General features: G+C 54.3%; 1 protein-coding gene across 38 annotated transcripts in view; it reads right to left on the bottom strand.

Moving 5' to 3' along the window:
• The window catches only part of Phldb1 (pleckstrin homology like domain family B member 1), a 47,973-nt gene that overhangs the window by 20,034 nt on the left and 2,789 nt on the right, over positions 1–25,150 (bottom strand). For 20 of the 38 annotated variants that reach the window (XM_052758462.1, XM_052758455.1, XM_052758469.1 and 17 more), the window contains exons 2-10: positions 21,683–21,763; positions 20,548–20,671; positions 18,816–18,986; positions 10,724–10,849; positions 7,777–9,125; positions 4,552–4,833; positions 4,029–4,169; positions 3,806–3,943; positions 568–723 (exon numbers count right to left, since the gene is read on the bottom strand). In XM_052758462.1, the coding sequence (XP_052614422.1) occupies positions 568–723; positions 3,806–3,943; positions 4,029–4,169; positions 4,552–4,833; positions 7,777–9,125; positions 10,724–10,849; positions 18,816–18,986; positions 20,548–20,671; positions 21,683–21,742 (2,547 nt within the window). In that variant the 5' untranslated portion in view covers positions 21,743–21,763. Of the gene's footprint in view, positions 1–567; positions 724–1,067; positions 1,197–3,805; positions 3,944–4,028; positions 4,170–4,551; positions 4,834–7,776; positions 9,126–10,723; positions 10,850–13,756; positions 13,947–18,815; positions 18,987–20,547; positions 20,672–21,682; positions 21,764–23,689; positions 23,812–25,150 lie in introns of those variants that run through there. The other 18 variants (XM_052758444.1, XM_052758425.1, XM_052758399.1 and 15 more) reach the window with 3 other exon arrangements.

Consider the following 25,150-nt stretch of genomic DNA (forward strand, 5'->3'; position numbering starts at 1 on the left):
GCCTGAGCTGGACCAAAGCAGGTGACTCCTATTGTCAGGTAGATAGGCTAGCATCCAGATCTTGGGTCTCTGTGCATCCCAGCACTTCCAACAGCTCTAGAAAGGCACGGGCAGGGATGGACGTATAGCTGAATGGCAGAATATGGGCTTAGCATACAGAAGGCCCTGGGCTCAAGCGTGACATTCAAGATGACATCCAAGGGTAGTCAAGGCACCTCAGCTAGTTTCCTCCTCCATCTCCATCTCTCCTTTACCAGCCAAGCCACTGCCAGCTCCCCATGTGAGCCAATTCCACTTTCCTTTGAGAAACTGTCGAGAGCCACGGCTTAGTACTACCAGCTATTCTTGCTGAGCCCTGTCCACCTTCATACTGCCTTTACATATTAATTTCACACCAGCCCTACAGTTCTCATTTTTACTGACAATCACCAGGAAAAAGAGACACAAAAGGTTGTCGTTTGTGTCGTTAACTTTCACAAAGTCACAGGCTGTGTGACTCAACCCCAGGTCACTAGCCTCCATCCGTCACCAGAGCTGTGGGGGGGGGGGGGGGTGAGCAGGGCACACCTTCCTCTTGGTCACGCTGCGCAGCAGCTCAGCCTTGCTCCGCAGCAGCCCCTGACCGGCCAGCTCCCGCTCCTCCTCCACGCGACTCTCCCGCTCCAGCTGCTGGAACTCCAGGTCCTCAAAGAGCTTTGTCTCAGTCTCCAGAGCGTCTGCCTCCTTCAACGACAGTGACACCCGGGGTTGGATGGGGGTGCTCCCAAAGCCACTCTGGGCCAGGCCACAGAGCCGTGAGTTATAGGGGCTGGACCCGGGGAAACTGGGGAAGAAACCGGCCCCACCACCCAACTCCCTCTGCTCGGCTGGCTGAGCCCTTTTCGTGGACCTCGCGGTCTGGAGCGCTGATCCCCACCCAACCTTGCCGGTCCCCTTCCAAGCCACTGCACCGACCCTAGTGTCCGGCAGGTACTGCAGGGGCCAGGTGGTCCCGTCCCACCGCTCTCCTGTCTTCGCTCTGGGCGGTGGCCCACGGGGGCCAGGGGGAGGGGGCTGGTGGAACTGACCCTTCTCAGCTGCTCCTGTAACTGTTCCCGCACTGACTCGGGGCAGTTATCGAGCTGCGTCTGGAGCTCGGCGTAGAGCGCCTGGCGGGCCTCCAGGTGCCTCCGTCCCGCGGCCAGCTCCGCCCTCTCCTGGTCGGCGGGAGGGGAGGGAGGCGGGGCACAGGGGAGAGAGAACACACACTCCTCAACTCCGGCCCGGCGCGGGGGGCGGGGGGGGGGGCGTGGGGGGACACCGGGAGTGGGGGGCAAGCACCGAGACAGAAGAGAGCAGGAGAGGAAGGAGGGCACGTGGGAGAGGAGGCATGGAGCAGAGGTGTGAGACGGGACTCAGGCAGGAGACGGTGTAACAAAGGCCGAGGTGTGGGGGGCAGGGTGGAAATGTTGGTCCCTTTAGAAACTAGTTTAGGTAGGTCCTAAGACGGTAGGACCTTCCGTTTCCGCTCCAAACCAAAGTCAAAGCTGATGCATCGTGGCAAGAACTGAGCCTCAAGCTCTGCCACCGTCCCGAGACCAAAATTTAACCCTGGGGAAAATGGGAGTGGTGGGAAGGGTTAAATCCAGGAGTTGAGGGTGAAGAGGGAGCTGAAGATAGCAGAGCTACCGCGGTGCAGCAAGGGGACCCCAGCCCAACCCCCGCGGCCTCCCTCCCGCCCTGCCCAGGGTGGGGGTGGGGTGCCAGCAAAGCAGGCTGAACTTCAGTAGGGGATGAGGGTTGCAATTAGTTCGGCCCGTTGCCATGGTAATAGGAGCCCCAGGAGTGGATACAGGGAGGAGGTGGATGGCTCTGTCTGGGGCGAGATGACACCTCTGAGGGCGGAAAGGGGGACTAGGGGAGGAGATGGTGAGTCACCCCTCCGAAGGACAGGCAGAGGAGAAACTGTGATTACTGATTCCAAAGCCAGAGTGGGGCCATGGGCTGGAAAGCTGGGAGGGAAAGTCAAGAGAACCTTCTCACCACCACCATCACCGTCACCACCTCCAACACCTGGACCAGAGGGAAAGCCAAGTCCAGGCTTCTGAGCAATCTCAGTTAAGTGAGGCTAGCCAGGTTGCTTGTGGAATGCCTCACCTCTAAGGAACATAGTTCCATGCTACAACTGCCCAGCTCACCTACCCACCCACCCAGAGGGAAGGCCTTGAGCAGGCCAGGCCCTGAGGTCCAGACGCTACTGCCTTTAAATTATCCTGTGTTCTAGGGGGCCTCCAGGAGGAAAGGAGGGAAGGGACCGTCTAGATTCAGCAAGGATGGGTAAGCCACTCAGTGGGCGGAAAGGCCCTGTCCAAGCCCTCCAAGGCTGTGCCCACATCTGGACCTCCATGTCACTCAGCTCCGAAGGGCGAGGCAGGAGAGACAGTAACACACTCCAACCCCTGCCCTTCAACATTCTGGAGGCAGCAGCCCAGGCCTTTCCAGTAGGAGGCGCTGTCTGGGCAGAACAGTTCTTGGACCATGCACACCTTTCCCCAACACACACACACACACACACACACACACACACACACACACACACACATCCTTCCTTGTACCTCTCCTGCCAATGATCCACTAAGCAAAATTTAGCTGTGCCTTCCTGCCAGTTCCTTTCTGATCATGGGGTCCCACACCAAGAAAAGAAGGAGGCAACATTAGAAGGGAGAGGCCAGGGGCACAAAGGCACCCATGGAGTTAGTAAAGCTGGCATGACCCAGCCCTGCCTGGGTGGCCCGGCAGTTAGGGGCATGCAGAGAGCCCAGGACAGTGATTAGAAGGGGCGTTAGTGCAGGCCTGGTCGGCAAGCATGGGGTTAATTTGGCACAGAATCTGGGAGTGTGGTTTTGGGGGCCAGAGCCAAAGCTCCGTTTTGAAAAAAGAGGAGGGGGGAGGCACTGAATTAAGATTCTCAAAATTGAGAAAAAGAGGAAGGTAACTCTCAAAAAAAAATAATCCAGAAGGAAAATTAAACTTCTTAGAAAAACACTGTCAAATCCAGAAATAGATGAACCCTCTCCACTTCAGAGCTTTTGGCACGCTGTTGGGCATCTTGGACATGGCTGGCACAACCCCCGTGGGACACAGCAGCCCCTGAAGACGGGCACGAAATCTGAAAGGGGCAGGAGCTGGGACTATCTGGGACGGGAGGCTGCAGACCCTGATGATAGGAAACAGAGGCCTGTGGGCCATCTCCCAAAGACCACATCCTAAGCACCTGAGGCATGCTTGAGGGAGGGCTTCTCCTCCTGGTGGGTCCCAAACCTGAGTCATGCCCCCCACCCCAGCGGCACCAGGTCCTTCAGGCTGTGCTCACTGCCCAAGAAAGGGCTTTTAGCACTTGCTAGAAGAACCACGAAGGCTCCAGAATGGCAGACACCCAGGCAACCAGAGGTAGCACAGAGATCCAGATAAATGAGACCCCAAACACCAGCCCAGCCCCTGGCAGTACCATCCAAGCTTGTACCTTCTAGAGAGAAGAACCCCTCATCCCTGGAGGGTTACAGAGACCATTTGGTGAGCAGGATGGATGTGGAGGGATGCACAGAGACCATTTGGTGTGCAGGTTGGATGTGGAGGGATGCACAGAGACCATTTGGTGTGCAGGTTGGATGTGGAGGGATGCACAGAGACCATTTGGTGTGCAGGTTGGATGTGGAGGGATGTACAGAGACCATCTGGTGTGCAGGATGGATGTGGAGGGATGTACAGCCCTCGGAAAAGCATTTCTCGTACTCTTCTGGGCCACTGGTAGTCAGGTATGGGTTACCTTGTCCCTCTCCTTCTGGATGCCTGTCTCCAAGGCCACCAACTTCTCCTGCAGCTGGTCCATCGCCCTCTGTTCTTTCTGCAGCAATGTTCTCTCTGCCTCCCTCTCCCCCTGCAGCAGCGCCCTCTCCATTTCCGCCTAGATGGACACCAGGATCCTCATCAAGACAGGGGACTCAGGGTGGGGTCCCCCCCAGGGCCTGCACACATCCCAGCCAGCTCACCTCTCGGGCTGCCTCCTGCAGCTGTTGCTCCAGCTCCTTGACTCGGACCTTCAGCTGCTCTACTCGCCCCAGCACCTGAGCCCTCTCCTCTTCCACGGCCAGCACCTCTCCCTGGAGCTTCGCGCTCGGAGCATCTTCATGCTGGAGGGGAGAGAGCCACCCATGGAGGAAGTCTAGAGCCTTCCAGGATCGGACGGACTAAGAGGGTGGATCACTCACACAGTCCTCCAACAACTTGAAAAGGGTAACTAGTCTAAAACAGGAGACCACTTTCCTCCTAGCCGGGGAGCTCAGCTATAGGGAAAACATTTACCGGAGTGCCTGAGTTGGGTGGGGCCCCAAAGAAAAACAGGTCATAAAGCACATTTATAGCTTGGGAAAGTCATGGTCACCTCCCTTTTCCTCCTCGCTCCCAGTTCTTCACCTCTGGTCTCAATCAAACCTTGATCCTTTTTCACTATCCCTCCTCACCGGGCCCTAGCATTCACCACATCAGCCCCTGGCCCCGGCCCCACCCCCTAACCTCCTGCTGGGTGCTCTCGGTGCTACTGCACTCCTCTTTGAGATTTTCTTCATCAGAGCGCTCCATGCTCTCCCACAGGCGCTGGGAGGCAGCTCCAGACTCCTCACCACTCCTTCCAGAGACCACTGTGGCTCCTGTCAAGCCTCTGGAGGGCCTCCGGCCTGCCAATGCCAGTGCTGCGGTGGCCTCTCCAATACTGGGCAGTTCCCCAGATTCGGGTCCCCCGTCGGCCCGGCTGTACTCGGCACACAGGTTCAGGATGGTCTCCAGGCGTTGGCGTTCCTAGGGACAACGGACGGGCAGAGCATGAGGAGCAGAAGTCTGAGACCCAGTGTGGCCCGAGTCGGGGTGTGCTGAACACCAGGGATTCTGGGCCCAGCATCGTGAGGACAGCCTCAACCTCAAGATCTGTGGGAAGGACAAGTATAGTGTCGCACACCTTTAGTCCCAGCACTCTGGAGGGCAGAGACTGGCACATCTCAGAATCTGAGGCCAGCCTGGTCTACATAGTGAGATTCAGGCCAGCCAGCCAAAGACTAGTGAGACACTAACTAAAAAAAAAAAAAAAACAAAGAAATGAAAAATTCAGCCGGGCAGTGGTGGTACACACCTTTGATCCCAGCACTCAGGAGGCAGAGGCAGGCAGATCTTCATGAGTTCGAGGACAGCTCTGTCTATAGATCTAGTTCCAGGACAGCCAGGGCTACACAGAGAAACCCTGTCTCAGAAAACCAAAATTAATCAATTAATTAATTAGAAAGTCTTGTGGGAGGAGGAGGGAAAGAAGGCCCCTCAAAAGTGGGCAAAAGACCAAGGCAGTATGCCACCTGTGCACGGGGCTGGCGCCTCCCATCGTCCTGTTTACTTTCCCTTTCCTTCTACCCTAGGATGGGGCTTCTTCATAGTCACACAAGGACACATCCAAACACACACGGGAACACACAGGGGTAAGCAGCCTGAAGACCACACAGAGACACAGAGCCATCCTCATGCTGACACAGGTTCATACACAGGCTCCCTCCCGCACAAGGGCACACTGATTCACTAGTTCTGCTACACAGGCACACACACAGACACTCCATGTGCCCTAGGAGGTACACCAGCATTAACAGGTAGGTACACACAAAGACACCAGCCCTGACCTGCACATACACAGATAAACACAGTCTACGTACAGCTGGGTGGGCATCTGCAGACAGACAAGGCCGGAAAGCGGACCACAGGCCACAGGACCTGACAGTCCAGACACACGGAGAAAAGGCAGATATATAGGACGCTGTCGTCCTTCCCTGTCCCACCTCAGCTCCAAGTCACTCGGGCAGCCAACCCTTTGCTCCTTACTGGCAACATAAGCTAGCCAGGTGTGAGCAAGTACTCTATGGTCTGTCAATCTATTCTCTCACTAAATCCTGACGCAGAAATGGTCACCTCTCGGGTGCCTAGGAGGTGAAGGAACAATGGTAGTCATGTTCCTGGTCTCTATCCTCCTCATCTACATAAATATAACCCCCCCCCCAGCCTTGACTTTCAAGCCCAGATCCTGGCTGAGTTTCTGGGGTCTCTAACATCAAATCACTCCCTCGTACCACCTACATCTGAGCCTCAACTTCCCATCCCACAACACTTACCCAGCTTCCTTCCTGCTGCTTGCCAAGTTGTGTGGCAAAAAACCCAGGAACCAAGCCTCAGCACCCAGGAGGTTGGGCCTATGCCTCACCCCCGCCCTAGGACCCAGATAAGCAGCCTGGCTAAGGTAGGAGGGGCAGGGTGCGGGCGGGCGGGCAGCCTCTGACTTAAAAGTGGCAGGTGGGGCAGGTTGGGGCTAGTGGTGAGGTGTGTACCTGTGTGTGGGGATGGGGGTGGGGAGGCTGGGCCCAGCATTGCTATGCCAGGTTCATTGTCCCTCTCAGGACGAAGATCCAGGAGAGCCACAGTACAACAGCGATAAGAAGATGTAACAAAGAAAGACTAGGGGTCCTGGCCCCCCCCAAGTATGCTGCCCCACACCCTCACTCCAAAAGGACCAGCTGCTTCCCACATTCTCCGGGCAAATGTCCTCCTCAAACCAATTCTAGGGTACCTGTGTCCCCCCAAACCCTGGGCTTCTGCTCTCAAGAGAAGGAAGGGAGAATCCATGTTCTTGTATGAGGGCTTTGAGCATATATACAGCAGCCAATATCCCTGGAGTCCTGGAGTCCTGGAGCTCCCTATGCTATTTGGGGGAATCCCAGCCCCCTCCCAGCTCAGATGCCATCTCTAGGACAGCTGCCCAGAACCACACCCAGACTCGGCAGCACCACATTTATGCACACAGACACATACAATCACAGAGGCAGGCCGGGGGCTGCCCACCCTGTTTTCACCTCTTCCTTAGTACCATACTCTTAGAGGACCCACCTGGGCCAGAGTAAGTGGTTCACGCCCACTCAGAGAGGCCAAAGAGAAGCGGGTGGGGGGGGGGGGGGAGCGCTTTCCTAAAGCACGAGCCCCAGATAAAGGTGCTTTGCTGCGCAAGCCTGATGACCTGAGCTTGAATCCTGGGACCCACGTATAGGTGAAAGGAAAGAATGACTATAAAAACTGTCCTCTGGCCTCCACACACTCACCATGCCATGGGCCTCCATCAGCACACACACTGGCAATAAATAAATGCTTTTAAAACAGGAAGCCGCCAGTTCTGGTGGTGCAGGCCAGTAGGATTTGCTGAAGAAGACAGAGGCAGGAGGATTTGGAGTTCGAGGCCAGCCTGGGACACATATAGCCAGGTGGAGGTGGCACACGCCTTTAATCCCAGCACTCGGGAGGCAGAGGAAGGTGGATCTCTGTGAGTTGGAGGCCAGCCTGGTCTACAGAATGAGTCCCAAGACAGCCAAGGCTACACAGAGAAACCCTGTCTCAAAAAACAACAAAGATGAATAAAAAAATAAAGGGTAACTGAGGAAGACACTATCCTCTAACCTCTGGCCTACACACAGCCACACCGCTGCACAGGCATGCACACACACACATACAAAAGTAAGTAAAACTGTGAAAAGCCTCAGAGGTTTCAAAGAAGGTTCCTCTTCACAGTACCAGGATCGTGAGCTACTGGTCACTTAGCCTGACGGTTTATCCGGAAGAAGCCCAGGCCCTGTGCATGGCCTCTCCCGCTCGGCCAGCTGGCCTGCCCCCATCTTGGCAGATGCACTGCCCTAGGCAGCGGCGGCCTCCCTGGCATCGGCTCACCAGTCTCTCCATCTCCTGCTCCCGGAGGCGCTCTTGGCGCTGCCGTCGGTGGTACTCCAAGAGATCGTCCTCATTGTCACTGATCTCCGTGATGCTGTTTTTCCTCTCCCTTGAGACGGGCACCCGCAAATCCCCACTAGAAAGCTTCCTCTGAGCACGGGGGCTCTGACGAGGTGAAGCCCCAGTAAGGGAGCCCAGACTATAGGCTGGACTCAGCCTGCCACTGAAGCTCCCTTTGCGAGGTGCCAGGGACTCCCCGAGTGTAGGCGAGGGACTCCGAGTCCTGCGGCCCCGTGCTCCCAGAGTCAGGGAAAAGTCCTCCGGCGAAGTCCCATGGGCTGCCCAGCGCCGGGGTCGGGGACTCTCAGCCACTTCCCTGCTTAGCTTGGGATCTGGGGTAGTCCGGGCTGGCAGTGGGGACAGAGCCCTTCGAGACAGAGATGGACTCAAGGGGGGCAGTTCTCGCATACTGTCCAGGCCTCGCCGGCCCAAGCGAGGACTCTCAGGAGGCTGGAGCGTACGGGTTGCTGACCCATCTGAAAATGTTCGGCCCACCAGTTGTCGGGAGGGGCTGGTCGGTAGCACTCGCTCTGTGCCTGGAGGCTCCCTGAAAGGACTGGGAGGGCGGTCCTGGAGTGTGCCAATCTTGTTTCGGGGAGCAGGAACTGGAGGCTGGAATTTGGGGCTGCCAGGAATACTGGTGGGTTGGCTGCGGGCACCAGAAGGTGGATATTCACTCAGGCTGATAGCCACCACAGGCAACTGCCCACCCAGTCGGGGGCTCTCAGTGGTTCTGCGGGCCTCAGCCAAGACTGTGGCTGCAGGACTGTCAGTCAGAAGACCCCGGAGACCAGGGCTGGGAGGTCTCTCATGACCCCCTTTCCTGCCCAGCCGGGGACTTTCAGAGGAACGGGTTACACTTGGACGAGACTGCGGGGGCTGCAGAGCCAAATGGTAGCTGGAGGAACGGGCAGGCACCAGTGGGGGCACAGAAGGTCCTGGCTCCTGCCCGCTGGGTGAGTGGCTGGCACAGCTTCCACTGCTGGCTGGTGAGGAGAGCGGAGAGAAAGCTGGAGAGGTGTTCTCATAGCTGGAGCCCATAGACATGGCACCGGGGCTGGTTGGAGGGGACAACAGGTAGCGCCCGCCATTAGCCATCGGTGACAGTGGGGATGTGGCTGCAGGCTTCTTGCCAGCAGCTCCAGGCTCCTCCAGTACCAACGAGTCCATGATTTCCTGCAGGTCCTTCTCAATAGAGCTCACCAGGGAACTGTGGCTGGCACAGGCTGAAGGTCCTCGGGTTGCAGGCTGCGCCGTGTGGTTCCCATTCATCAGGCTTTCTGATTCAGCTGAGGGGAAATGCAAAGATGCCTCAAGCTCTGGGTTTTTGGCTTTAGGGAGCCACACACATGCACAAGCAAGCAAGTACCACCCAACCTCATCCTAGGGCAGTGGGGCCAGAGGAGCCGAGTTCTGGCACCAGCCTGCTCTGCCACTGACCTGTTCTGCAACCTTAGCCAAACTCCCGTGCCCCGAGTTCCCCTCCCACAAAGGAAGATGATAGGGAGGACCTTCCTGGCTCTAACACCGAATGACTCAGGACAGAGTCAGCAACAATACCAGGTACTTACTTCTAAGTCTAGCTGTTTCTAACTCACCCCAACAGTACCAGAACTCCTGGCCCCGGTGTCCCCAACTTTCTGTACCTCTCTTTCAGGAAAAGCAAGTGGGCTCACTGTGAAAGAACGCAGACCTACTATGGAGCTGGTCAGAAGTTCCAGGGCTTCCTAGTCTGAGAGGACACCAGAGCCTCTCAATACGACACTCAGAGGCTGGGGTCAGGGGCTCCAGGGCTGGAATAGCAGTGAAAGCCATGCCAGCTTATCCAATCCAACACAGGAGAAGGATCTGCTAATGGCCTGTTCCTGGAAGCCTGGCTGAGGAGCCTCGAGGTACAGCTTAGTGTCTCCAATTATTCCATTAAACCACACCAGCAAGAGCTGGCTGTGGCCTGGCCCTAGACCTTGTCAACCAACCAGGAGTTTAGACTCCTCAGAACCAAGATCCAAACCTAAAGGAGTGACATGACCAGGCGGGGGTGGGGACCAAGCGAGCCCCCAGGGGACTGAAAGACATAGGAGTAGCGAGTGGGGAAAATGATGGGCTTGCATGGCTGATTTTGGGTCCTAATTAGTCAGCGGGGTCACCGTGTGTTCCAGTGACCACCTGCCTTTCCTGAAGTCACCAGACTCTGTAGGCCACTAACCATCACCCCACCAAGTGAACCTGACACACATGGTCCCCTGCCACAGCCCCAGCATTGGCCCCTCTAGTTCCACAGCCATCTGAATGCCACTGCAGAGCTTAGGGTGGCACACACACTGCTGGCTTCCCCATGTGTACCCCACCCCCCTAGGCAGCTGGCTGAGGGGCCTGTGTTGATTCCTAGAACAATCACCAATTCTCCTCTGAGGATCAATAATTCACACACAAGCTGCAGCTGCTCTCTGAGTCATCGGTAGGTTGGCATGGCGTGGCCTGAGGGTTGAGTAGTGCCGCCGGGCATGATCACCAGCAGGTGGGACCCAGAGGCTACTAAGGATTCATCATAATATCCAGGTCCCCTTGAATGACACACTCTGGTTGATAGCACAAGAGGGCCAGAGTCCCAGACACTGAGTGGCATCTTCCAAGGCAGCAGGGTTCCAGGCTAACAGAATCTTATATATTAGGCACATAACTTCCCAGCTTGATCCAAGCAGCACTGCCTTGGATCTTTTCCAGTGACCCTATGGCCTAGCATTCTCCACCAGTCCATGGCAGGTGGCAGTGAGCCCAGACCATTGGTATTGTCCTGCCCTAACCCTCCAAGAGTAGTTGGAATGGGCAAGGACACATGTCCAAGGGGTGCCACTTACCCAGCCTCGTGTCCCAGCTGGATACTTACCAGAGCCAGGGTTGTAGGAGGGCCCTGGGGCCCGGCCCCCTGCTGGAATCATACTCTTCATCCACTTGGCTTCAGCGGGGTGGTTAAAGCGCAGGAAGGTGGACTGACCCAGACACAACATGCAGCCTGCAGAGAAAGCAATCACTTAGAAGCCACCCCAGCCACAACGCTAACACGCTTACCCTCAGCTCCCGAGAGCCAACCCCGCCTGTACCTACACTGTCCGTACAACGCGTATCTGACCTGCCTCTCCCTGCGATGGAACCCACTGGTGAAGTCCACAGCAAATGTCAGAGTAGGAAAGATCACTGGCAGATAAGTTCCCCAAATCAGAGTCCTCCCGCTAGCTCCTCACTAGCTACGCAATCTTCAGGTGACGCCACTCCACCTCCAAGCTAGTTCTCTTATAAAAACGGGACACTTGATACTGCAGCGCTCCCAGAGTTATTAAGACTGTACGTGTGGAAATTCTCTAGAAGTAGAAAAAGGTTTTCAGAAAAAAATGAACACTCAGGAGCTGGAAAGATGGCTAGTGGGTTAAGAGCACTTGCTGTTCCTGCGGAAGACTGGAATTTGGTTCCCAGCACCTACAAGGTAGCTCAAAACCAACCGGTAACTCCAGTTCCAAGGGCTGTGATGCCTTCTTCTGAGGTCTGAGGGCAACAGGCATACATGTGGTACCCTTACACACAGGCAAGCAAAACACTGCACATAAAATAAATAAATCTAAAAAAGAAAAAGAAAAAACAAAAAAACAACCAACACCGATGTGTCCCTGTGATCTGTTGAACTGTCCCTCAGGTAAAGGGGTTAGTCTGAGAGGCAGCATCTTCCAGAGTCTCACACACACACACACACACACACACACACACACACACACACAGATATGGTGACAAGTAAAACACCACAGATCAGTCAGGTGCCCTGGTGGGGCTCAGAATTTACTCCAATTCCTTCCTATGTTGTGACTTCAGGAGGGCTACCACCCTCTCTGAGCATCTAGGGAGCGAGCTCTTCACTTTTTTGGACAAAGCATCCCTAGCTGTCTCTTGGTCTGCCATAGAATCTAGCCAGTTTTATGCCACTGGGCTCAGCTTGAGCCAAGCACATTCTCAGGCAAGAGACACAAGCCCAGTCCTGCCCAGGAAGTAGGAGTGCATAGAAGGAGGTGGGTATGTGGGAGCCAGAAAACGTAGCCAGGGGCTCAGGAGTGTGCACAGCAGCAGGTGTGCCCACAAGCGCCTAAGCCTGGCTGGCAGGATTCCTCCTCCTGGCCATGCCAGGTGTTTCCAGGCTCCTGCAGAAGATGCTGCACTGGAAGGTGCCAGAGCCCTAGGGCTCTCTACGACCTAGCCTTCCAATTTGTCCACACTCCCGGCCCCAACCTCCTGGCTACCCAATCTGGTGCTACTTAGAGCCCCATGCTTCGCGCCAGTCCGGGCTAAGACTGGCAGGGAAGTCTGCATTCCAGGACGTTGAGGCAGTTCAGCTCAGGGAAGGCTGCAAGGGCAAGGGACATCCCAGGCCAAACGGGTACTTTGACAGGACCCCCCCTTACTGAGCTCAGAGGCCTGATCCCGAGACCCTGGACATTGAGGGGCTGACAGTCTAAGACGCCCACCCACAGCAGAAAACTGTAGCGGACAAAGCCACCCACTACTTTGGCACACCCACAGGCCCTCCCAGGCAGACGGCACCATCAGTTCTAAAGGCTGATGGGTGGTTGAGAGAACAGGGAAAGCCTGCCCTGCCAAGCCACCAATCAGAGGAGCTAATCCCATAGTAATCATAACTGGCATAAATAATAGTCACCCAAGCCATCCACCTAATTACAACTACAGCTGTGTCAGAAAAAGCCAGTCGCCCCTCCCCTTTCAGGCAAATATTTAACAGTCTAATTAATGATGAGTTTTAAGGGTCTAGACAGATTCACTCAACTCGAGGGCGATGGGGGCAAGGGGCTGCGGCTGACCACACAGTCTAAACTGGGCAGCAGATGGAGTCTATCCAAATAGTGCCAGAGCCACCCAAGGAGCACTGGGTAGCTAGGGACCCTCTACCCTGGCACCTACAGCCTGGAGTCACTGCGCTGCCCTGCCCCCCACAGGGGGTGTGGCCATGTTGCTCTGGGCTATAAATAGTGGTGCCAGGCACTGGCGCTGTATTAATAGAGTGGGCAGGAGGGCAGCGGAATAGAGACCAGAGGAGCTCTGGCCCAAATTAACTTACTATTTGTACTCAGGGGCCCCAGGCATTGCTCCAGCGCTGGCACCTCCTGCCCCCAGCGACCTGAATAGCCTGTCTATGTTAGGAAGCCCCTCTCTGCTCAGACCCCACATCCCCAGGACTAGCTCTCCCCAGAACCCCAGGAAACCCTGACCATCCAACCAGAGTCAAAGTCCCTGCTTTGTCCGCCCTGCCCAGAAGGACTCAGGGTCCAGCGGTGTACAGGTGGGTGGAGGAGCTGCACATCTGGAGGGAAAACACTGGGCAAAGGAGAGGGTGGATCCTGTTTGTGAGATGCAGAAGGGAAACACCCCACGCAGACTCACACACGGACACTCAGACACCATACAGGCTCACGGCCATATGGGCAGAAGACATGCTGCACACTCGGAGCGACAGCCACTGCCCGGCTGGCCACACAAATAGAATGGACTGGCCAAAGGGAAGTTGGGTGATGGGAGAATGGGAGAAAGACCGTGGCTCTTCCCATCGGAGACTCTTTTAATCATAGCACAGGCTCCCTCAACCTAAGCAGGACCCCTCAACAGGCTCCGGAGGCGGGTCCCATGGAGCAGACTGCTACCCCAGTGGTGGGGAAGATGGGGTCCGCACAGCCACTCAATAACTCGGACCCCCACTCAAAGACGTTCTGAGCACAACCACCGTCAGATTCACAGCCTCAGGCTCCCAGAGAGGGGCGAGGACCCCATTCTCTTCATTGCGTCCACCCTTCCCAGGACGCCCCTCCCAGCCGGAGCATCTACGCCCGGTTGCCTGGGGCAGTGGCTGGCCGGGCTGAGGACTCACCGCTGAACCCGGACCTCCAGACCGTTGGCTCCCACTAGCCCGGGCCCTGCAGGTCGCCCGCCTGCCCTGGGCCTTTGAGGGGGCGGGCCGACCTCCCGCGCCGCCGGCTCCAGGCGCGGTGCTAGCAGCCAGGCAGCGAGCAGCCGCCAATGCCCGGGGAGGGGCGGGCCGGCCACCAGTGGCGGGGGAAGGGAGCCAGAGAGGGAGGGACAAAGGCGAGGAGGAGGGGAAGAGGAAGTGATGGAGGAGAAGAGTGTGGAGCTGGATGGAGAGGGCGGGGTGGGAGGGAGGATGCCACCAGGCGGCGGGCTGGGGAATCCGCGCTTGGGGCTGGAGGGATAGTGGGACAGGCAGGAGAGGTTCCCAGGAAGATGACGCTGGAAGTTAAGGTGAGAGGTAAACAGAGTCCAGAAGATGGAGAGCCAGAGGTCGGAGTGATCCTAGGCTCTGTCTCACCTAGAGTAGGAAGCCTGTGACTGAAGCAGCCCATGCATGGCTGGGGGCCAGTGTCACCTTGGGGCAGTCACAACTTCTGGCCTGGTGGCCTTGGATTCCTTATCCACTGAATGCGGAGGATGGCCTCAGTGACAGCAGAAGACATTTTAGGACTCCATAGAGGAGGGAGAAGAGGGTAGGAATCCCCCATGGGGTCCAGCTATGGTCACTAGGGTCAGCTATGACCCTCAGTCCAACACTGTGTGACAAGGTCACCCTGGATTGAATGCTCAGGCCAAGGCAGTGTTCTGTGCAATGCAAGCAACACTCATCTCAGCTCCTGTCACCACCTAGCTGCTTTTTCTTCTGGCCCCCACCCACCAGGGCTCACCCCCATTGACCCAGGCTGCATGGTGTCCTTCTCCAGAGCCAGCCCACAGACCAGCCCTCCTTTTTCTTATGTGGTAGCTGCAGCAAAGGGCTGTGCCCCTATTAAGACCCCTTTCTGGGAGGTAGTAGTGGGCGTCTTTAATCTCAGCACTCGGGAGGCAGAGACAGGAGGATCACTGTGAGTTTGAGGCCAGCCTGGTCTACAGAGTTAGTTCGAGGACCGCCAAAACTACACAAAGAAGCCCTCTTTCGAAAAACCAGGAGAGAGACAGACAGACAGACAGGCCTTTCTGGGGCTGAAAAGATGGTTCAGTGTTTAGGAGCACTGGCTGTTCTCCTAGAGGACCTGGGTTCAATTCCCAGCACCCACACGGCACTTTATAACTGTAACTCTAGTTCCAGGGGATCCACCTCCCTCTTCTGGGCATTCTGTGGACACTAGGTACATATATGGTATACAGACATACATATAGGCAAAACATTCATATACATAAAATGATATATATTTTTAAATTTAAAGACCCTTGCTGTCTGGAGCCCCCACGGTCAAGCAAACAAACCTTATGAACCAGACTGGTACATACCACCTCGCTGGGGCCCCAGGGAGTTGCTTTTAACCTAGAGACCTGGTCCTGTACGCCAGACCCTCACAAGACAACTCAGACACACTGTGTACTTAGCGGCCCGGGAAGTTCCAACTGTCATCTCCAATACACACCAACACTGCCCAGTCACACTGACACCCCCTCAGCCAGGCGCACACTGAGCCAAACAAACACCCACATTATACACGCTCTATCACACACAGTTATTGTCACATTTCCACGTCCCCAGCTCTCTCCCCTCTTAGTTACAGACTTATTTGAGCAGAGCTAGCCTTTCAAATCAGCCCCTGGGGGGACTCTGAAATAAAAAGCCAGCTTCCTTAGAGAAATAATGAGAGAATTTTCCATTCTTGTTGAATAGGTCACTGCTGCACCCACTCACTCACTCACTGACATACTATACATGCCCACGTGCAAACACACACCAACACACTCACAGGTACACAGGAAACTTATTTCCCTTCTGAAGAAAAGAAGAAGAAGAAGAACCATGTAGGGTCAAATGTAAAATGAAGGGAGGCGTTAGAAACAAAGACTCCCCAGGAAGAGTGAGTCACCCGTCTGGAAACTGTGATGGCCAGCTGGACAGACCCAGGCAGCCGGGGCTAGGCTGCCAGTGGGAAAGGGTGCAAGGGGCAGGCACAAGGAGCTGGGAGCTCCCAGCCTTCACTCCTGCCCTCCTTCCCTTGAGTTTCCCTAGTAAAGATCGTTATCAGTCCTAACAGAGAGCTTGGAGGCTCCCTGCCCAGTTCACGGAAGGAATAACATAACTGGAGGAAGAGGGTGAGCCTGAAGCCCTGGATCACAGGATGGCAGCTGGCGCCCCAGGAATCCTGGCTATCACGGAGCTCCTTCCCACCAATGGGAGGATTTAAGACAGTGGCAGCTCCTGGTGGGAGTTGATAGGGGAACCTACTGTCTAGACAGCCCAGGCCCTGAGCTGTGTGGCTCTCTGGAGTCTCTCTTCCTTACTCCCCTCCCAAATCTTTCATGTGGTTTGGTGCTGTGGTCCTAGGGTGGAGCAGCCTAGACCCCAGATTGAGATGCCTCCGCCTCATTTCCTTGGTCCCTCTCCCAGCTCCACCCCTTGCTCTGTAGAGAAGAGGGCAGCATGGAATGTGCCAAGATGCCTGGGTACAGGGGTGGCTCCCTCACATGTTCATTTCTCTAGGCTAAAGGTTGCCATCTGTTTTCTGGTCTCCTCCCCCTCCCCTGGCCCAAGCATACTCCTGACTAGAAGAGCCTGTCACTACCATCTCTGCTTGCCATGAAGCACGCCATTCCAAGCTGCCTATGGCTGGGCATAGTGCCCAGAATGATGCTTCTTCTAGGGCCTGACCCAACGAAAGAAGGCTTCTTGTTATTCCCAAGATGTCCTTTTACCTCTCAAAGAAGATACCCCCGTATAAGGACAGAGTAGATAGACAATATGCCCGGAAAAAAGTGTGTGTGTATGTGTGTGTACATGCTGAACCCAGGGCCTTGTGCTACTAGATAAGTGCTCTACCACTGAGCTACACTCCCAGCCCTCTGTGATCCTCTTGTACACATGCCATGCCACGGAGTTCTCACAGACAACACAGAAATACGCACATAGACATTTCAGTGCCATCAGTTCTGAGTTCACCCACCACCCATTTGAATACACTGGTCTGTAAACACAAGGAAAGACGCAAATAAACACCAAAACACACAAGCCCAGAGACACAAACATATCCGGAGATACATAAACACAGTCCAGTTACCCAGACACACAGAGATAGCACATGCACCCCCGCACCACCCAGTAACCAAGGAAACGCACTCCCAAGAATGTCCGGACTGGGGCCAGGCAGGGCTGGGCTTGGTGCCTTGCTCCTGCGATGAGACAAGGAAACCCTCAGCTCCTCGAAGCCAAGGGGGGCGGGGGGCTAGGAAGAACACCCATTCCTTTGTGTCTCCGCCTACCCTGCCAAGCTTCAGAAGCAGGCGAGCTCAGACAAGAAGACTGGGTTGGTGGGGGGGGAGCAAAGGGAGTTTAGGGTCAGAAGAGAGTAGGAGGGTACGTACTTGGCAAGATGAGCTTCTGGCCTCAGGAAAGTGGGGGTCACTAGGGCCACAGGAAATGCTTAAGAATCCCGCCGTGGCCTTAGACCCTCTCTCTTCCCAAGAGCTAAATGATGTCCTAGGAAGATGGACCACGGCATTAATGCGTCCACCCCATTCGCTATCCATAGGGCAAGAATGCTTTTACTCCAGGGAAATGATGGCCTTGGGGAGTGTAAGACAGAGGCCAGGAGGTCTCAGAATTTGCCCCATTTCTTCCTTTGACTCACTGACATATCCCTGAATCCTGAAGCAGATGCTCTCCCTGACCCTGAACAGGACTGCCAGGGACGAGACAGCATCACAGCCAAAGCTGCAGCTTGTGAGGACTCCTCTCACTCAGAGTGAGAGACCCTGAACCCCAGCAGAAGACAGGTATGCCCCCAGCCACTGGAAGACTGGCCTCCAGGAAACATGTTATCCATGATCTGCCAACCACACCTTGGGAGCAGAAGGGGTGAGTAGGGCCTGGTTAACTCCTATGCCAGAGGCAAAGAAAGTGGCACTGAAGACCCCCACGGAGCTTGGGGATCAGTGGAGTGAGTGGGGTTTCCCCTGTAAAGGGGCTTCTAGCCAATGGGCTTCTGCTTAGAGCCAGGCTCAACACCAAGCCTCCATCCTTACTTATATGAACCTGATTCACAGAGATCCTCCTGCTTCTGCCGCCGGAGTGCTGGGATTAAAGCTGTGTGCCATCACACACATCTAAGTCCCTTAGTAAAAAGGCTCACAAATGGCTGGGTGTGGTGGAACACACCTTTAATCCCAGCACCCGGGAGGCAGGGGCTGATGGATCTCTGTGAGTTTGAGGCCAGCCTGGTCTACAGAGTGAGTTCCAGGATAGCCAGGACTACACAGAGAAACCCTGTCTTGAAAAACCAAAAATAAATAAAATACGACTCACAAATGACCTAATGATGCTTAGTGCCTATTTCCAAGGAGAATATATCTGACCTATTCAAAGTACTACCTAGCTGGCCCTTACCTGCCTAGGAACCATGGTAATTAGGGGACTTTACACACCAGGGCTTCCCTTCCCAACAGAGCAGCCAGGTGCCTTAGGAAACAAAGAAGTAGCCATATCCATGACCCCAAGCTACTGTGCAGCAGGAACAGGCACGTCCTCAGATTTTTCCACCAGAGTCTGCCCTTGCCCCACCCCCTCGGGAGATTTCATCCTCTAAGGCATCTCAAAACAACTTCCTCTTGACATCACAGGACACCTCTGGTCCTCACTGCTGCTCCACTAGTCCTTCCCTACAATTAAAGGCGACACTATATCCAGGCCCCCCTGACAGCAGGAATTAAAACCTCTTCTCTCCATGTGGTGTGTGCAGAGTGAGAGGGAAAAATAAAAGAGAGGTCTAGGAAAGTCTGGATGCTGGGGTGGGGTGCGCTCCAAGACTTCTGACATCGACACTGAACTAGTACAGCTAGTCATCCAGCTGACACAGGAACCACTGCAGCAGGCTCCCCCACTTACCTAACATGCACAAGCTTTGAAACAGGGACCCCCTTGTTGGTGTGGAGATATCAAACCTTACCCTGAGTGAGCCGGGTAGGCTGCCGAACAGGGAGCCCATCGATAGTGCAGGCGTTGCCGCAAGGGTACAGGGTGAGAGTGCCCCTCAGATTCTCAATGTAGCAGTGCTCTGGAGCCAGGCCTGGACCCTGCAGCGAGATATCCCTGGCTGCGGAGCCAACCACTGTCCTCCCTGGAGACACAAACGGAGTCAGAATGGTCACTCAGGCTGAGAAGTCAAGGAGACGGCAATGGGGCCCCTGTGGAAATGTATCTCTAGCTCCTACTTGTGTTGAGACTCCGCCCTGGTCTGGCTGTCCCTAGTATGTCCTCGCTGGAGCCAGTAAGTGGTAGAAACTCCTCCCAAGTGCGAAAACTCTGTGTCTGGGTGGGATGATCCACAGAGGGGCCAAAGAACTCAGACACCCCAGCAGCAGAGAAGGGGAACCCCCATCTGTTCCCCTGTCTCCCTTTTTCTCCTCTTTCCTACTCTCCTGTTATGGTGGTATTGTGTTCCCCAAAATATTGTGCACCCTAATAAACTTATCTGGGGTCAGAGACAGAAAAGCCACAATATTAAACATAGAGAATAGGCAATGGTGGCACTCACACCTTTAATCCTAGCATTCCAGAGGCAGAAATCCCTCTGGATCTCTGTGAGTTCAAGGCCACATTGGAAACAGCCAGGCATGGTGACACACGCCTTTAATCCCAAGAAGCGAGCCTTTAATCCCAGGGAGTGATGGTAGAAAGCAGAAAGGTTTATAAGGCGTGAGGACCAGAAACTAGAAGCATTTGGCTGGTTAAGCTTTCAGGCTTCTAGCAGCAGTTCAGCTGAGAGCCATTGGGATATGAGGACACAGAGGCTTCCAGTCTGAGGAAACAAGACCAGCTGAGGATCCGGCGAGGTGAGGTAGCTGTGGCTTGTTCTGGTTCTCTGATCTTCCAGTTCAACCCAATACCTGGCTCAGGTTTGATTTTATTAATAAGAACTTTTAAGATTCCTGCTACATCCTGTCTTCTTAGAAATGCCCCCCCCCCCCCCCCCCCGCCGGGCGGTGGTGGCACACGCCTTTAATCCCAGCACTCGGGAGGCAGAGCCAGGCGGATCTCTGTGAGTTCGAGGCCAGCCTGGGCTACCAAGTGAGTTCCAGGAAAGGCGCAAAGCTACACAGAGAAACCCTGTCTCGAAAAACAAACAACAAAAAAAAGAAATGCCCCCTTCTCTCTGTTCCTTCTGTTACCACTCACCTCCTCTCTCCTGTTCTCGTTCTCTCCCTTTCTCTCCCTTTCTCTCTCTCTCTCTCTCTCTCTCTCTCTCTCTCTCTCTCTCTCTCTCTCTCCAGTGTGGCCTCTCCCCTCCATTACTCCCTGGTAGAGCCCCCGGGACTGGCATTTGGAGAATGTGGGGAATGCAGCATCACCCAGGCAACAGGTGCCGCCAGGAAGGGAGAAGGGCAGGCAAAAGCCATGCCAGGGCCTCCTCTTAGGATATGTGCCCTCGGTTCCCATTTTCTCATGTTCCACATAGTTGTCTCCCAAGCCAGGCATCACCCTGGAGCAAGGCCAGGGGTGGCGGTTCACTTCTTGACCCCCACAGGTTACTAGAAGCCAGTTAGACAGTCAAGGAGGCAGAGACAAGGCAAGCTTGGCTTGCACAAGGCAGAAGGGCCCCCACAGGTACAGCCTCCAGGGCAGGAATGCCCTCCGTGATGGAGAGGGTAGGTGCCATGCCCTGCCAGCTCTTAGCTTACCTTCCTCCAGCGGCAGGAGGGTGATGGCAGTGCTGAGTCTGCCGCTGCCCAGGCTCACCAGATGAGGTTTGTCTGTCTGCACCTTGAGTCCTTTGCCTGTCTCAATCAGGTCCAGTGGACCTTTCTGCAGGTAAAGTGGGGGGAAGGTGAGGCTGAGAGACTCCAGGCCAGGACCTGAGCACTCTACTCCCAGTTCCACCCACACGCACTCCAGCCCCTGGCCTGCTCCGAAAGACTCTTGAGGTGGGTCAAAGTCAGCACAAAAATCTTACGCCGAGCATCACTGCACTAAGTTCTAATTACATCCGAATCTGGGCCACGAGCTCTCCCACTGGATTCATCTCAAGCCTAGGCTCAACTGGCCCTTTTGTTTATGAAAACAGAAACAAGGAGGGGACACTGTAGCTAGTAGGAGGGGACTCAGAAGAGGAGGGCCAGTCTAGCTCCTAGCAGGCTTGTCGTGGCTAAACTGAACTACAAAGGAGGGTGGCGGCAGGAACCAGGAGAGTGATCCTGCAGAGGAACTCTGTAAACCGATTTCAGACTTTCACAGAGGTGTTTCGGGCTGAACCAATTAACCTGACGCGAATCAACACTGAGCTGGTAAGAGGCTTGCAATTAGGGACGGGCGGCAGGCAAAACATTGCTGCTCTCATCCGTGGACTTGGACGACCGATGGGTAAAAGAGATGAACCCACGGCTGGAGAAATGATCAGTGGTTTAAGTGTGTTCTACTCTTGTAGAGGACCCAAGTTTAGTTCTCAGCATGCACATCGGAAGGTTCCTATCATTCCAGCCCCAGAGGTATCCGAGTCCCCTGCCCTCCTGGGGTGCCTGCACTTCACATGCATGTACCCTCACACATCAACATAATTCAAAATAAAAATAAAACTTAAAAAAGAAAAGATCTGAACCCACTCTCACCAGAAGCCCTCTTTTTTTTTTTTTTTTTCTTCGAGACAGGGTTCTTCTGTGTAGTTTTGGTGCCTGTCCTGGATCTCGCTCTGTAGACTAGGCTGGCCTTGAACTTACAGAGATCTGCCTGGCTCGGCCTCCCAAGTGCTGGGATTAAAGGCGTGGGTCACCACTGCCCGGCACCAGGAACCCTCTTAGCCTATGGCCCCAGCCCACGTACCTGCACAACAGCCTCGGTCTTACATGCAGGGCCTAGCTGGTTCCTGCTGAGAGTGTCCATGGTCCTGGGCTTCTAGAGCTCCTGGGAACATAGTAAAAAGCAGGTAAGTGGGAAGGTAAGGGATGAAAAAGGAGAGAAATGGGTTCTTTAACTTTTTTTTTTTTTTTTTTTTTTTTTTTTGGTTTTTCGAGACAGGGTTTCTCTGTGTAGCTTTGCGCCTTTTCCTGGAACTCACTTGGTAGCCCAGGCTGGCCTTGAACTCACAGAGATCCGCCTGGCTCTGCCTCCCGAGTGCTGGGATTAAAGGCGTGCGCCACCACCGCCCGGCTAACTTTTTTTTTTAATTAAATTTTTTCGTTGGTGTTTTGCCATGAGTGTTATCCCCTGGAATGGGACATGAGTGTTATCCCCTAGAATGGGAGTTACAGACAGTTTTGAGCTGCCATGTGGGTGCTGGGAATTGACCCCAGGTCCCCTGGATGAACAGTCAGTGCTCTTAACCTCTGAGCCATCTCTCCAGCCCCAAGAAATGGGTTCTCGTGGCAGGGTTCTCAGGGCAAAGCCAGCACCAGCCACTGTTATCCCCAGTACACACACATATAGGAAAGGTGGAGAAAAGCTAAGGAGCTTAGGGGAGGAGGGAACAGAGGGAACACATCCTCTGCCTCCATTCAGTTCCCAGCTACAGCACGACACTACACCATGCCAGTCCTGATCCTTGCCACCACAAGCACAAACAGCCCTATAGATCTAACCCACGTTTCTACGTTTTCTTGCTCTACACTTCCCAGATCCCAGGACTTAGCCGCAGAGGACACCTGCCACCCTATCCCCCAGCCATCTGGAGCCTTAAACAGAGCAAGCAGGGCCTACCAAGAGAAGAACAAAGTCCAAGGGAGCCCCTCCAAGGACACTGATAGCGGGAGACCAGCCAGGTGGGTATCAGGGCTGATCTGAGTGCAACCCCTCCCCCAACCTTTCCTTGTCCTCCTATCCCTTTGTCTTTTTCCCCAAGGGTCTTAATAGGATGTTTTCTTAAAGGAGACGGAGAGGAGAAACCCAGACATTCCTGTCATGTCTGTATGTCTCAGCTCCTGCACTTTTCTTTCATAGAAAGCTACCTCTCTTCATATAATCAGCTATGAAATCTCAGTACCAGGTGTCAAAGACTCTGGGCTCTTCACTGGCAGAGTCCAGAACCCAGACTTGAATCCCCTGCCTATCTATTACACCTCGATAGATCTGTCAGTTACATTTTTATAAAGTATTTGAAGACCAAGTAGTATACTAGGCTGCACCTCATGCAAAGCACTCTGGGAATGGCACCTATTGAGAGCTGTGTAGCTCTGAAGTCTGGGCCACTGACCACCCCACTACCCCCTCCTCGTTCCCAGGTTTATGATTTTGGTATCTGACCTTTGTGTATGAACATGTTGCCACCTCATCAGGGTTTCCTTCCACTTTCTCCCCCAGCTATCTATCAGACAGGTGGCTTGCAAAGGAAGTCGAGACGGGAGCCAGCTGACATTCCAAGGAGTGTCGTCTGCTCCTGAGAGTGGATCTCTCAGGCCCTCAGCCATGGAGTTACTAAATTTACCCTTCCCACTTCCACCCTTCCTGGCCTGGCCTTCATCACCTCTGTCACCATTTCCACCCAAGTTGGCAGAAAAGAGGCAGGCACAGTGCCTGGGACCCACCCCAGGACTGCCTGGGAAGAGGGAAGACAGAGGTCACTAACCCACACAAAGGCCCACACTGGCCGAGCTGCTCTCCAGAAGCACGGGCTGCAGGGAGGGTTCTAAAGACAGAGTGCTATAGGTCCGTCTGTCTCTTTTTCTCTTTCTTTCCTTTAAGATTAAAGGCATGTGCCACCACCAGCCATCTCCAGGGCTTCTTGTATGCTTGGGAAACATTCGGCCAAAGGAGCTATAACCCCAGGACCCCGGGTGGTTTTTGTTGTTGTTTTTTTGAGACAGGGTCTCAGTCTGTAGCTATCCTAGGACTTACTATGGAGCCAGGCTGGTCTAGAACTCCTGTTTTTCCCCTCTCAATTGCTGGGTTTACAGGCAGGGGAGCCACCAGGCCTGGATTGGGTAAGTCAGGAAACTCTTCTCATTTGAGTCAATCTTCTATAAAAGCAGAATGATAATAATTAAAGAAAAATTAGCCAGAACAGGGCTTGTCTAGAACAGTGCTTCCCTGGGGCTAGGAGTAGAACAGAGATAAACTGAATAGGCACAAGATTCTTGAGGCGCTGTGTGCAACAGAAACGTTCTTTTTGTGTGTGAGTGGGGGTGTGATGTGTGCACATGTGTGTCTAGGAACATGTGTGCAGAGGCCAGAGGAAGATATCAGGTCTCTGCTGGGTCTCTCTCTGAGTTATTGCCTTGAGTCAGGGTATCTCACTGAACTAGGCTGGTGGCCATCAAACCCCAGCAATCCTCCTGCCTCCTCCCCACCCCCAGCTCTGGAGTTACAGACACTGGGCACCTGAGCTCAGGTCTTCATGTTTGACCAGCTAAGCCATCTTCCTAGCCTGCAACAGGGATGTTCTAAAATTAAGATTCAATGATGGTTGCGTAGCTCTGTAAATATGCTAAAAATAATTTCACACTTAAGTTGGGTTGATTTTATGCTACACAGATTATTCCTCAAGAAAGCTGTGAAAAGAGAGATTGGGAGCTGGGGAAATAGCTCTTGGGTTAAGAGCACTTGTTGCTTTCCCAAAAGACTGGAGTTCTGTTCCCAGCATCCACAATGGTGGATCACAATTGTTGGTACCTCCAGTTCCAGGGATCCCATGCCCTCTTCTGGGCTCCGTGGGCTCCAGACACATACCCGGAGCACAGGTATACATGCAAGCAAAACACCATATACACGAAATACAAACCTAAGTTGTTTTAAAAATTAAAGACTATCTGAAGATCCAGGCAGTATACGAAATCACACTGCATGAACCACCAAGCAATCTAAAAGTCCAAGCTATGATCAGCTGTGGCAGGCACTCAGGTCTGGGCCTCGGTCTCCTCATCTGCCACTCTGCAGTATTTGTCTATCACCCTGTGAAGCACACACTTACACTGAATAAATTCAAGTGGAGATACAGACTGTAAAGGGATTGGGTTAGTGAGGGAACAAGAGTGGCTCTAGCAGAGTCAGAAGGGCATAAATAAGAAGGTGAAGTGAGAGGGAGAGATAAGGAGAGGTGAAGAGAGAAGATAAGAAACCACACAGCAATTGGAAGGTGCGAGGCTATGGCCTCAGCTCAGAAACCTAACCCACGGCAGAGGAAAAAGACACCAGACCAACCTGACCCAGGCTCAGAAGACGCTTTGACATGGGGATCTATCTCACTATGGCCCAGGCGCCCTCTTCTCTGACCCTATTCCCATGTTCCTTGGAGAAGCAGTACTGTCCCCTGAGGCCCTCCACTGGCTGGCTCGCTATGGTCCCACCGGGAGGCTATCT

The sequence above is a fragment of the Peromyscus californicus genome, unplaced genomic scaffold (assembly GCF_007827085.1).
Source record: "Peromyscus californicus insignis strain IS unplaced genomic scaffold, ASM782708v3 Scaffold_11__1_contigs__length_118956290, whole genome shotgun sequence".
Taxonomy (NCBI): Eukaryota; Metazoa; Chordata; class Mammalia; order Rodentia; family Cricetidae; genus Peromyscus; species Peromyscus californicus.